Source organism: Bison bison, unplaced genomic scaffold, assembly GCF_000754665.1.
Source record: "Bison bison bison isolate TAMUID 2011002044 unplaced genomic scaffold, Bison_UMD1.0 scf7180017863702, whole genome shotgun sequence".
NCBI classification, from domain to species: Eukaryota; Metazoa; Chordata; class Mammalia; order Artiodactyla; family Bovidae; genus Bison; species Bison bison.
Window position 1 is genome coordinate 1424561 of NW_011494274.1, and position 14413 is coordinate 1438973.

The 14413-nt window shown below is 39.6% G+C and overlaps 1 protein-coding gene across 1 annotated transcript in view; it reads right to left on the reverse strand.

Moving 5' to 3' along the window:
- Positions 1-14413, reverse strand: part of LOC104983958 (von Willebrand factor A domain-containing protein 8-like) — a 186721-nt gene that overhangs the window by 108670 nt on the left and 63638 nt on the right. Inside the window, exons 9-12 of the mRNA XM_010833524.1 lie at positions 13390-13528; positions 9382-9581; positions 1436-1546; positions 466-530 (exon numbers count right to left, since the gene is read on the reverse strand). Coding sequence (XP_010831826.1) covers positions 466-530; positions 1436-1546; positions 9382-9581; positions 13390-13528 — 515 coding nt within the window. The remainder of the gene's footprint in view (positions 1-465; positions 531-1435; positions 1547-9381; positions 9582-13389; positions 13529-14413) is intronic.

The following is a 14413-nucleotide window of genomic DNA, read 5'->3' on the forward strand; positions in this document are numbered from 1 at the left end:
ACTTGAAATAGCTCAACTGGAATTCCATCACCTCCACTAGCTTTGTTTGTAGTGATGCTTCCTAAGGCCCACTTGACTTCACATTCCAGGATGTCTGGCTCTAGGTGAGTGATCACACCATCGTGATTATCTGGGTCATGAAGCTCTTTTTTGTACAGTTCTTCTGTGTATTCTTGCCACCTCTTCTTAATATCTTCTGCTTCTGTTAGGTCCATACCATTTCTGTCCTTTATCGAGCCCATCTTTGCATGAAATGTTCCCTTGGTATCTCTAATTTTCTTGAAGAGATCTCTAGTCTTTCACATTCTGTTGTTTTCCTTTATTTCTTTGCATTGATCACTGAGGAAGGCTTTCTTATCTTTCCTTGCTATTCTTTGGAACTCTTAGCACACAGTAAAATTAAAGGAGGAAAGAGAATGGACAGAAGAAAATCACAGTTTAAACCCTCTACAGCAAAAAACTCACCCTTTTTCTTTGTAGAACACTAGCCAGTTTTTGTGTGAAAACTCTTTACACATTTTGTAAGTTTCCTAAAGACAAGAAAAAACAAAATATTCACATTAACTGTGATGGATGCAATCACGTCTCTTCAGCTGCTTTTCCTTAAATAAAGTTCTTCAATGTGTAAAACATATAATTCTCTGAGAAGCACCCCTCTTCATCCGTTCCAAGACTCTTACGGTAACATGGATTAAAATATATTTTAAAATTCACTGTGAACTATGTACTAAAACATTTTTAGGATAATATTTAAAAAAATAATGCCAAATCTGATTACAAGTAAACATGCTATCTGGTGATTAACTGTGATGTTTGTACCATAGCGTCAATACATAGGAAATATTTTGTTTCTTAGGTTTGGATCTATTTATGACATTTAAAATATCTCTTTTTTTCATGGCATTTTAAGACCTATAAGCATGCTATGTTGTCCAGGGCAGAGGGTAAGTTCTGTTTTATATCCATTACCTTTTTCTGAATGGCAGAATAGACTCCCTGGGGTTGGCCAAAATGTTTAATTACTAGTTTATTAAGCTAAAATATTTATTTATCTTGTAAATACAACCAGATGTTACACTCAAAGGTTCATTACATAAATTCAAAACATTAACACAGACCTGGAAAGCAGGTTAAAGTGCCTGCATGATTAGGGATTTGTCATGAATATCACACACAAATGGCTCATGAAGTCCTATGATTATTAGTTCAAATGTTCCTGCGATGGATACAAAAAGAACACTGATACTTAGTTATACGTCTATCTACGTCTACCTACTTGTATCATATTAAAATTCAAAAGTGCCTAATAAGAGAATTCTTTTGTGCATTATAGCAAACAGAAGGTGCCACAAGGGGAGGGCAGGCATGCATTTTTACAGTTAGAAAGCTACAGAAAACCCTTGGCAATTTACTGGGCAGGCTGGGTATTCCTTACAGCTTCCTCCTTGTTCCACCAGGAAGTTTTCTTCATTGTAAATTCTTCTGAAGGTAGGATGAGACGGCGAAGGGCTTGGCTAGCGGGATCCAGCAACAGGATGACATTGCTCTGGAAATAAAGAGAATAGTTTTGTTTTTTTTTTTTAAAGCAGCAGTCCCTTGGCAGCCTGGAAATAAAGGGTATTTAGTGATAAGTAAACCAAAGGTAAGATGACAATACTGAAATATTTAAACGACTCCATAAAAACACTAAGTGATTTTCCATAGTACAGAATTTAAAGCCTTCCATGGTTTAATGAGGATATTTTTAATTATGTAAGGCAGACTTTCTTCTTTGAAGATTTTATCTTAAAACCATCCCCTTGTAAATATAGGCTAGGTTTAACCATGACTCTGTTTTATTATGTATTAAGGAGGAAATTTAGACATTTGATCATTTTTAAAAGTCTGTTTACTTTTATCAAAATTACACTTAAAGAATGTGCAGTTAAACCAATACAACATTGTAAAGCAATTATCTTCCAATTGAAAAAAATTTTTAAGTGATTTACAAAAAAAAAAAAAAAAGCATGTTGAAAAACTCTCCTACACTATGCATTCAATTGTCTGATGATGAGAGGGACTATGCTGTTAGTTGTTTGGCCTGAGGAATCATGGTGCTGGAGAAGACTCTTGAGAGTCCCTTGGACAGCAAGGAGATCAAACTAGTCAATCCTAAAGGAAATCAACCTTGAATATTCTTTGGAAGGACTGATACTGAAGCTGAAGCTCTAATATTTTGGCTACCTGATGCGAAGTCTCATTGGAAAAGACCCTGATGCTGGGAAAGATTGAAGGCAGGAGGAGAAGGGGACAACGGAGGCTGAGATGGCTGGATGGCATCACCAACTCGATGGACATGTGTCTGAGCAAACTCGGGGAGACAGTGAAGGACCGGGAAGCCTGGTGTGCTGCAGTCCACGGCATCACAAAGAGTCAGACACAACTTAGCGACTGAACAACAACACACCGTGCATAACTGAATCTCATTTATTCTTTTCACAAATGCAGGTTCAACTCAGAAAATATGTACATGATATAAAGATGGATTTGCAAGAAAATATCAAGGACCCCAAGAACCAAGCTGGTAATGAGTATTTCTGCATCTTGTCATTCACTGAGCTTGGGAACTTTCACAGCTCGTGCTGTGATAACACAGTGACAAGAGATGGCTCCAGCAGCATTCATCACAGTTATGCAAATGAAGTAATAACCTCCCAGAAATTAGGAGGATTTTTTCAAGAAAAAAAAAAAAAACTAAAAAAAAAATTAACCTTAGACATTAAAATAAGTGAATAGAAACACATGAAATAAGAACTTAAAATTTACAAAGCCAGAAAAGATTGAATATTTTAAAGGAATGTAAAGAAGCTGGGTTTTCAGTTAAAATTTAAAGACATTTGAAGGTCAGACTAACAGGTTTACAAAAAGGCACGGACAAATTTTTTCTCAAGCCTCATTGTTATGTAATTGTCTTTTTTTCCTCTCTTATTTTGGTTCATTTTGTTTTGTCTTATTAAAATCTGGGGCTCCTTCAGTTATCCTAACCCTTATGAACTTTTCATTTAAAGAACTTTCTTTGGGGAAAATAAAATCACAAAGCATCCAAAGAATTACTATATATTTTGTAAAATATATACAAAATATGAAAAGTCTGCTCATTTCTTCCATAACATTTATTTGTTGTTGCTGTTCAGTCACTATGTCTGCCTCTGTGACCCCATGGACTGCAGCACACCAGGCTTTCCTGTCCTCCACTATCTCTGGGAGTTTCCCCAAACTCATGTCCATTGAGTCAGTGATGCCATCCAACTTATATTTAAAGAAGGAAGAAGAATACAAGGATGAATAATCATTACTTTTGCCCTTTATCACATAATCTAATTAGAGAGGAAATAAAAGGAAATGAAAATAGATTAACAATTCACCTGCAAATCTGAGACCTCATAGTGTGGCTTCAATTTATTTTACAAGCGAATTTTACTGAAGTGCTCAAGAATTAAAGTAGTAGTTGCACTGAAGTTTCCTTTATTCCATATATTCCAAATATTGGCTATATTAAAAAAATTCTAAACAAGTTGACAAAGCTTAAAGTTTTTCTTATAAAGACACTTAGAATGCATCATTCTGTGTAATATGCAATTCTCCATTACAGATGTGTATTACGATGGAACTCTGCTCAATGTTGCGTGGTATCCTGGATGGGAGAGGGGTTTGGGGGAGAAAGGATACATGTGTACGTATGGCTGAGTCCCTTCACTGTTCACCTGAAACCTTCGCAATGTTGTTTGTTAATCAACTATACCCCAGTACAAAATAAAAAGCTTATTTTTTAAAAAATGAATGTGTATTAGTAATATTCTTTTTTAAAATCAACATATCATATAAGAAGCACCATTCCTGGCATTTGAAAGTTTGAATATGATAAAAATCTCAAGGAAAATCCTTAAAGTTTTCCTTAAGAAGTTGTACTAATAAGTTAAAATTTTGTAGTCTCTATTCTAGATTAAATCTTTTTTTGAGTTAGAATTTTTTAAAGAAGAAAATCTCTCTTATGATAAATATGTACAACATTAACACAAATTGCTAGCACTTAAGCAATTTGGATAATATTAACTTTAATAAGCAACAGAAAGTCCTAAAAATAATGTTTGATCCCAAATGTGACTAAGTAGAAGAATAAGTAGATGATTAAACAGATATGGTTACGCACAAAAATGAGTACAGTTTTGCATTTTTCTTCCTTTTTAGGGTCTAGTACTTCCGAAGTGAACCGAAAAATTGGATCTTTCTAAGTAACAGAAAACATATCTTTATATGTGTGTGTATACATACATGTTTCCAGCCACTGCTGTATTTAGAATTAGTTCTAGAACCAACTGGCAGTATGAAGGAGTTCTGCTGCTCCATCCTTTTAGATGTTAATGGTTTCCTTCTGTAAATGACTAATGATATATTCTGTCTGAGTTTAAAAATAGAATTTTGCGTCACACATGAGTACATGTAACTGTGGTTTTGGCACTCCTTCCAGGGGGGCAGGGAGGAGAAGCGAGTGAGCAGTTTTATTATGTTTGTATTTGACTGGGAGAAAAGTAACCTCTGGATGACCTCCATGTCCTAAAGTCTGAAATTCTAAACTCTGTACAGATGTAATAAGTAATCTCATGGTGGGGTGGGGTAGGGGGGAGGGAGGAGGCTTTATTTTTAGGCATGGCGAAGTTTCCCTTTCCTCACTTAAGATTTTATTTTAGCAAGGAATTTTTGAACAACTTCTTAAACCAACCAGCGAAATGCATCTGTTGCCAAGCTCTATAAAGACAAGGGATAGATGAATTAACCGAAGTACTTCTTTACAATATTTCAGCCCCCTTTTTAGCTAGGGCAGAATGGGGGAGAAGGAACTGAAGGACGCACACTCATTTTTTCATTAGATTAGAATTATTTATCATTTGTTAAATTTTACAGTTACGTGCCGTTCATTTGGAATTAAGGAGGGCTTAATACTCTAGTGGGGACACAATATAAAACAGAGGACAGGTAGACAGAAATCCTGGTAAGCCATGCGAGTCTGCTCAGGGCATTGAGGTAACCTGGAGAATCGCTGAAACTGGTCAACGGGGAAAGTCAGGTAGCATGTAAGAATGCCAGGAGGGGAAGCGTGGGTTTATACAAAAAACACACTGTCTTTGATGAAAGTCATTATACATGAGCAGGGAACTGATCCACAATGTTGCCAAATAATTGGATCTTATGAGAAGACAAACTGCTTCCTGAGGACCTGAAAATCTCATACTTTTAGAATTGGTATCTGTAAATTTGACAGTTGAAAATTTGGCAAGATTTTTTGAAAAAATACTCCAAAATCAGACTTCTATTTAAATTTGATTGGTTCACTTAATCAAAAATCACCAAGATATCATGTGCTTTTTATGAGAATTTCCTCTGGCTGTAGAAATCAGTTCAATGGCATTGATATTTTGTCGGAACTCTACAAAGTAAAACCTTTTCCAATAGGATGGACACAAGCTTTTCTAAGCAAGAGCTGGACATTTGTATATTCTGCTTCTAGGAGAAAGTAAAGTGAAAAAAAGTTGTGAAAATCAGAAAAAAACCGATTAACTCAGAATTTATGATAATTGTGGAGTCCTGCCCCGATGCCACAGGTGCAAGACCTTGCACCATGGCCACAGAAGCCGAGCCCAGAAGCAAGGACATCTCCGAAGCTGACCGAGCCCCTTTGCAACTCTTGCTATAAGCTCCTGTCACCACTGACAAGCTTCCTGACTCCCAATCAGGCAAAGACGCCCACTCCAGTAAGCACCCTATCGCGCCCCAACCAATCACCATGGCCAACGGCCCAGGAGGAATTTTTTTTGTCCCTGAGGCTATAAAAATTGGTTATTAACCCACAAAAACTGACTCTCTCTGGTCTGTCAGGAGGTCGGCCCTCTGCGCTTGCAGTGCCCACGTTATGTCTGCTCGTTGTTCTGAATAAACTCACTCCCTTCTGAAATGCTCTGTGTCTGGAAATTCTTTTCCAACCTGTGCTCAGATTGCCTCAACAGTAATTACTTAGGCAAAGCCTAAAGTTGAAGTTGACTTACTTAACTCGGTGAAACCCTGATATGTTATTTACGAGATTTTAAAAATTCTTGATTAGAAACAGCCTAAAAGCACTGTTCTGGGTAATGCTTTATTCTTAGAGTACCTTAAAATACTTAACAAGTAAAAACATTGCATTTTTTCAATATTTTCCTATGACGAATAACTTTAAAAAATTTTCAGACTACCTGCCCCCACCTTTCTGCAGTGAGTGGACAAAACTACTTTAATTCTGCTGGTGTCAATCCGATTTGGCTTGAACTTCTGTTCTACCAAGTGTTTACTGGGCAAGTTATTTAAACTCCGTGAGCTTCAGTTTCCTCACATGTAAATATTGCTAAAGCTACCCCACTGAGCCTCCGGAAGAATAACGTGGAATAACGTATGCCATCTTTTCCTTGACACGTTGTCAGCATTTAATCATCAATCTTCCTCCCTGAGATAGTCGTCACGTGGCTTCTGAAATGCCACATCCTGGTTTATTCATCTCCACCACCGGATGCTCATCTTCAGTTCCCCTCGGTCGATTCCTCCTTCTTTCCCCGATTTCTTCATATTTCAGTGCTCGAGGGCTTAGAGCTGAGATTTCTCTTTTCTACCCACATTCCATTCCCTTAGTCATCGCTTTCAGTTTCATGATTTAAATAACATTTATACTCCAGTGACTTCCCAATTTATGCTTCCTGTTCTCCATTAAACAGCAGAATCATCTACTTGGCTTTGTTATAGGCATCTCGAATTGAATCACACATCTAATTTTCCTCCCAAATCAATTCCTTCCTCATCTCAGTTCATGGCAGGTCTACCCTTTTTGTTGCTGAAGCCTTAAATCTTAAAGTTGACCTTAGCTTCTACTCTGTCACTTCATGTATCTGATCTGTTAGGAAATCCTGTTAGTCGCACCTTCGGAATATATATAGAATCCATCATTACTGATGACTTCCAAACTTGGGTGATCTCTTGCTTGAATCATTGTAAAAAATCTCTTAATTAGTTTCCTTCATTCTGCCTTCATACCTGTAGACTATTCACCACAGAGGAGCTAGAGAAATCCCTAAAATGTATGTCTGATCTAGCTGCTCATCTGCTTGAAGCCCCCTAAGACCTTCTTCCCCTCTCCTCACAGGCAGCGCAGAACCGTAGAATGATTCATAAGGCTTTGCCCCTCTGCGTCCCCACCCTCCACCATGGTCCTGCCCCAACTCACTGCGGGACCTCTTTGGCCTCGCCTCTTTATACTCTGGCCCTCATTCAATCTTCCCCAGCACACTTCTTTAAAGATCCAAAGGCATATTCCAGCCTCTGGGTCTTTGAATTTATAATTCCCTTTCCCTAGGAACTCTCTGCTTCCCAATATCTCTTTTCTCCCTCAACGCTATCAAATCCACTTAAATATCACTTTCTCAGTCACCCGCCCTGCTTTAAATGGCAGTCTTCCTTCTATTTTACTCTCCCTTGTTTCTCATCATCTAAGTTGTAATTATTTATTTTGCTTATTGTCTATCTTTCTGCACCAGAATACAAGCTTCTCAGAACAAGGACTTTTGTTTTGTTTATGGAAGTATCCCTAAGAGTAAGCACATGATACTTACTTGATGAATGAATAATATGCTTAGTATACTATTTGCTGGGCTTCCCTGGTGGCTCAGTGGTAAAGAATGCCACAGGAGACGTGGGTTCAATCCCTGGGTTGGGAAGATTCCATGGGTTGGGAAGAAGGAAATGGCAACCCATCTGCCTGCATTGCAGGAGACAGGAGATGTGGGTTTGATCCCTGGGCTGTGAAGATTCCGTGGGTTGGGAAGGAGGAAATGGCAACCCACTCCAGTATACTTGTCTGGAGAATCCCATGGATAAGGAGCCTGGAGGGCTACAGTCCATAGGGTCACAGAGTCAGAAACAACTAAAATGACTGAACACACACACACACACACATTATTTAGTAGCTATCAGGTGGGTAACAGGTCTATAAAAACATTGTATTCCTTTCTGTTGGATAGTACAGATTAACTTTGTTGTTGTTTAGTCACTAAGTTGTGTCCTTTTTGACATTTGGAATGCCCTTTTTGACTTTATGAATGGGATTAGTGCCCTTACAAAAGACACATGGATGTGATCCCTGCTACTTCTGCCATGTGAGGTCGCAGGGAAAAGACCGCTATCTAGGAAGGAGGTTTTCACCAGATCCTGAACCTGCAGTCACCTTGATCTTGGACTTGCCAGGCTGCAGAACTGTGAGAAATAAATGCCTGCTGTTTATAAGCTACCTTGTCTACGGTACCTACATTACAGCAGCCCAAACAGACTAAGAGAGCGGTCCCCAACCTTTCTGGCACCAGCTCCAGCTTTGCAGAAGACAATTTTTTCACGGATGGGGGATGGGGCGGATGTCAGGATGATTCGAGCACCTTACATTTATTGTGCACTTTATTTCTATTACTGTTACATCAGCTCCGCCTCAGATCATCAGGCATTCGATCCTGGAGGCTGGAGACCCCTGGACTAAGACAATTCCATGCAGTATAGCTACACAGCTGTCTCCACATAAAGAATGCCCTTTGGGTTTCAGATAACGTGTCATCTCCTAAGCGGAGCTATCTGAGCACTCTTGAGTACTATTCATTCTTCCAACTCCTTCCACCCTACCCCCATCTTTCCCTAAGACATTTTTTCTTGTTGTTGTTTAGTCGCTAGATTGTGTCTGACTCTCTTGGGATCCCATGAACTGTACGGCAGTCATCACTGCTTGAAACTGGCATATTTATTCGTTGGCGCACTTGCTATCTATCTCCCCACAGAGAATGCAAACTTCATAACAATGAACCGCTGCTGCTGCTGCTCAGTCTCTTCAGTCATGTAGACTCTGCGACCCCATGGACTGCAGTCCACCAGGCTCCTCTGTCCACGGCATTCTCTAGGCAAGAATACTGGAGTGGGTTGCCATGCCCTCCTCCAGGGGGTCTTTCCTACCCAGGGACTGACCCCATCTCTTAACGTCTCCTGCGTTGCAGGCGGATTCTTTACTGCTGAGCCACCAAGAAAGCCCCCAACAATGAACTATCCAGCCTCAAATGTCACTAGTACTGAGGTTAGGAAACCCTCACTCAACATGTTTCGAGAATAAAGCCCACGTTGAAGTCCCCCAGAGAGGAAGGCATTAGCCTGCCTTGTGGTACTGATAACACACAACTCCTGACCCCTTCCTGCAGCCCCTCTCCTCAGTCCTTATGAAAGCACACACTTTCAGTGACAGGCTGGGAAACATTCTTGCCTGTCCCTCACGTAATGAGGCCACGTCGTTACCTGCTGCTCGTGGAGAACCACTTGACCCTTTAGGGGGTTTCCCAGCGGTGCCACCGTCACAAATGGGTGCCAGATTCCACTGGCCGTTCTCGGGAAGATGTCGAAAAGGTCCACAAAGTGGCCGCTTTTCCCAGTCATATTCATAAAGTATAAGGACACGGGATTGCATGCAACTACATACAGAGTGTTTTCCTCATTTTCTGAAATGACGAAAAAAAACAAAAAAAAACCAGAGTTAATTCTATTCTGCAGTAGATTTTCTGCCTGGTCCAAAAAGGTCCAGTGAAAACTGAATCATAAGACGGCATACAACCAGAACTGAGCAGATGACCTGCACATGGATTGGTCAAAGAGCACTGGGAGAAGCAATTTCATACCTGCTCTAAGTGTTGGAGAAGGGAATGGCAACCTACTCCAGTATTCTTGCCTGGAGAATCCCATAGACAGAGGAGCCTGGTGGACTACAGTCCAGGGGATTACAAAGAGTAGGACACAACTGAGCGACTAACACTTTCTTCTTTCTAAACGTATCAATAGATGGGACCATGCCTATACTCCAGGAAGTAAGTATCTATTTGTCCCCCAAAGAATTCCGTAACATCTCACAGTAACACCATTAAATATTTAACACTCCTCAATGTCAGGAAATTCTTCCTTCTATGAAAGTATTTTGTGCTTCAATAAAAGTCTGTTTCCTCTTATTTTATTATTGGCTCAGATGGATAACAGCTGGTCAACATCTTCCGTCTGCTAATCTGGTATTTCCCAGTTTACTAGCTCTTCAGGGTTTTCAAGTAAATAAGTATTTCCATTTTTTGATTCTTAGCTCTATGGATCTTATTTTCCAAATTATCTTTTTTCATATTTGTGTATTTTTTTTATTACAAAACCTGTCTTTTCAATCAAGTACTTGACTAGGTCCCTTTTCTGAATTCTATTTCAGTGCTTCCTCAACTTTCAAGTGTGTGTGAATCACCTGGGGATCTAATGAAAGTGCAGATTCTGACTCAGGGGCTCTGGGGTGGGGTTTCACTCTGCCTTTCCAGTGAGCTCCCAGGAAATGTCACTGCTCTAGGCTTGGGGCAGAGGCTCTGGGGTGGGGTTTCACTCTGCCTTTCCAGTGAGAACCCAGGAAATGTCACTGCTCTAGGCTTGAGGGCGTCCCTTTGAGTAGCCAGGTTCTGGACTGTTAACCATAATCTCTATTTCTGGGCACCCTAAAGCAAGGGATTAAGCTGCTTCTGTATAATAATCACTATTAATATCACTCATCATCCAGGTATCTATTTACAAGTGGTCATATTTTCTGAACCCCAAACTAAGGTATAAGCTATGATAATGAAATATGTGGGACTATGCTGCTAATTTCAGGAAAAAAATATAGTGCTTGTATGTGTGTGTGTGTGTGTATGTGTGTGATGTGCACACATAAAGACCAAATATATATAAAGATAAATTAAACAAATAAGCTGACATTGATAAGAAACACAAGTCAGTAGGAGATCAGAGAAAGGCGTTATTTAGGAGACACTGTGAGCTGTGTAGGAACTACAGTTCCGAACATCAGAACCACATGACTTATAATTTAAGAATGTTTTTAATGTGTCTATCAGCACAAATAAATTCAATTCAACATTTATTGAGCAACTTTGGAAATATAATAAAAGTATTAATAGAAATATACTTCACAAACATCAATTGTTCTCTCTTATTGCAGCATTAAGTACTGTTTGGTCTCTGGCTCAAACATATCTATCTATCTAACTGATTCTAAGAGAACCAAGAAAATATTCTTTTCTCTCCCAAATACAAAATAGGCAAAAAAACTAAAGAGATCAAAAAAACAACACAAAGGTCCAGTTTGCAAATGTGGACAATACTGAAAAAGAGGGTTAAATTATGTGAGAGACAGCAAATGAGTTTCACTTTTAAGGACCAGTTCTGACTGGCTGGCCGTGGCTGCCTGGAATGCTGCGTTGAGAAGAACTGTGAGACTGTGACAAGGTTTAACAACCCCTGTCACTGACATGAGGCAGAGGTTCACAGCATACTTATTCACAATCTCTAAAAATGAGATAAGAGCCAAAGTTCAAACTTTATCAGTAAGACCTATACACATTCTCTACTCACGTACGTTCTGTGGATGTTTGTTCCTAACTTTAGCTATGTTGAGTAAAAATATGTGCTTCTAAAATGTACAGAGTTTTTGTTGGTTAAATTATGTGAGGGACTAGTGTGGCTATTAAGACATTTTCAGTTCAGTTCAGTTCAGTCGCTCAGTCGTGTCCAACTCTTTGCAACCCCATGGACTGCAGCACACCAGGCCTCCCTGTTCACCATCAACTCTCGGAGTTTACCCAAACTCATGTCCATCGAGTCGGTGATGCCATCCAACCATCTTCTGTTGTCCCCTTCTCCTCCTGCCCTCAATCGTTCCCAGCATCAGGGTCTTTTCCAATGAGTCAGCTCTTTGCATCAGGTGGCCAAAGTACTGGAGTTTCAGCTTCAATATCAGTCCTTCCAATGAACACCCAGGACTGATCACCTTTAGGATGGATTGGTTGGATCTCTTTTCAGTCCAAGGGACTCTCAGGAGTCTTCTCCAACACCACAGTTCAAAAGCATCAATTCTTCGGCACTCAGCTTTCTTTACAGTCCAACTCTCACATCTATACATGACCACTGGAAAAAACCATAGCCTTGACTAGACGGACCTTTGTTGGCAAGGTAATGTCTCTGCTTTTTAATATGCTGTCTAGGTTGGTCATAACTTTCCTTCCAAGGAGTAAGCGTCTTTTAATTTCATGGTTGTAGTCACCATCTACAGTGATTTTGGAGCCCCCCAAAATAAAGTCTGTCATTGTTTCCACTGTTTCCCCATCTATTTGCCATGGGACCAGATGCCATGATCTTAGTCTTCTGAATGTTGAGTTTTAAGCCAGCTTTTTCACTCTCCTCTTTTACTTTCATCAAGAGGCTCTTTAGGTCTTCTTCACTTTCTACATTCATATTATTCCCTACATAATAGGGCTTCCCTGATGGCTCAGCCAGTAAAGAATTCACTTGCAGTGCAGGAGACTGGAGTTCGATCCCTGGGTAGGAAGACCCGCTGGAGAAGGAAATGGCAACCCACTCCAGTATTCTTGTCTAGAGAACTCCATGGACAGAGGAGACTGGCGGGTCACATACGATCATGGGGTCACAAAGAGTCAGACAGGACTACGTGACCAATAAACCCAACACACAGTGAATGTAAAATATCTTAATAGGAACACCAGTCTGTTACCAACAAAACCCCTGTATATTTTAAAAGCACATATTTTTACTCAACATAGCTGATTTTAGGAACAAACATTGATAGAATGTACACAAACAAAAGCTTGCTTCCTAATTTTTGCCTGAATAATCCCCATTGTAGATAAGTTAGCGAGTCTCTCCCTTCCCCCTGTCATCACTTCTGTTGATATCACCTTAGTAACTGCCATCAATTTTTGGCAGGTACTTCTGCCAAAAGTACCTAGGACATACTGCATGAATCAGTAGGTAATGGCAACAGTCCAGAGGTGCAGACGCCAAAAACTCACATCCTTTATTTGCCATTCTTTACAATGAGAGGTTTAATGACTGTAAATCCTCCAACCCTGCTTTCAGAATACATGTAATCACCAAACTGGAATCCCAGCCAAAAAAAATCCAATGTTTTTCCTTTTTCTTTCCCCCTTCTATTTTTAGCATGAGCCCGGGGTGAGTTTAACTTTGTGCTACAATTGTAATGAGAAACAGACGTGCATATGAACTCAGTCACGCTTATGTGGATTCCACAATAGTATTTTGTTAGGTTGTTATAGGAAATTAGATCTAAATTACATATAATTGCTATCCAGTCCAAGCATGGCACAGTGACTGAGTCTAGCATAGACTTCTTGATGTCTAGAGATTATTTTGATCTGGCTTTTTAAAAAAAAAATCAGTGCAGGAAGGAAAAATCAAAAGAATAAACTGACATACCATGTGCTGTAGCAACATCACAGATTAAGTTCATTTCATCCAATGGTAACCTCCAGGAGCTACATTCTTCGGTAAAGGTTTGGGATCTTCCTTCATGTCTTTCTATTGGATACTCCTGTATGTGTATGAGTGCTGGACCCTATTTAAAAAAAAAGTAGTTATCTGCAATAAGATATTTGGGTAGTTATAAAAATGTAGAAAAGTTAGAGTTCTTCCAAACTAAGATTTTCAATTCAAATACTCAGTATCTTGACATACCTCTTCTCATTTTATTGACTGGCATGATACTTATGACAATAATAATACCATATAGTTGCATTTATAAAGGCTTTCACGTGTGCTATCGTATTTAATTTCTCATTTTCTTTTTATTCAGAAAATATATCAGATATAAAATCCCATAGGAGTTCTCATTACTTTACTCTTTCCTAAGTCAACTGCAAGTTTTGAACTACAAGTATGGGGACCCAGAGCTGTCCAAACCAGGAGAATAATTTTTTAAATACAGTTGATTTGCATGCCCTTACAGTCCTTAATTAATCAAAACTTTTTGGGTCAGATAGTGACTATTGTGGCAGCCGGGGCTTCCCAGGTGGTGTAGTGGTAAAAGAATCCACCTGTCAATACAGGAGATGCATAAGACTTGGGTTCGATCCCTGGGTTGAGAAGATCCCTTGGAGTAGGAAATGGCAAAACACTCCAGTATTCTTGCCAGGAAAAGTCCATGGACAGAGGAGCCTGGTGGGCTATACAGTCCATGGGATCACAAAGAGTCAGACATGACTGAGTGACTGAGCATGCACACATTCACGGGTGCTATTACCTCTTCTGTCTAGATTGTATCTTAGGAGCTAGACGACGAAATACTACATTTCTTATACTCCTTTGCAGCAAGCATTCTGGATATGATTTAGCTTCTGCCAATTAAATGCACTTGCATGAGATTTGTACGGCAGATGAGCAGCAGAAGCTATCCTCCTGCAGTCAGTGTGGACAAGGAGAATCTGACAAATATGAGCAGTCA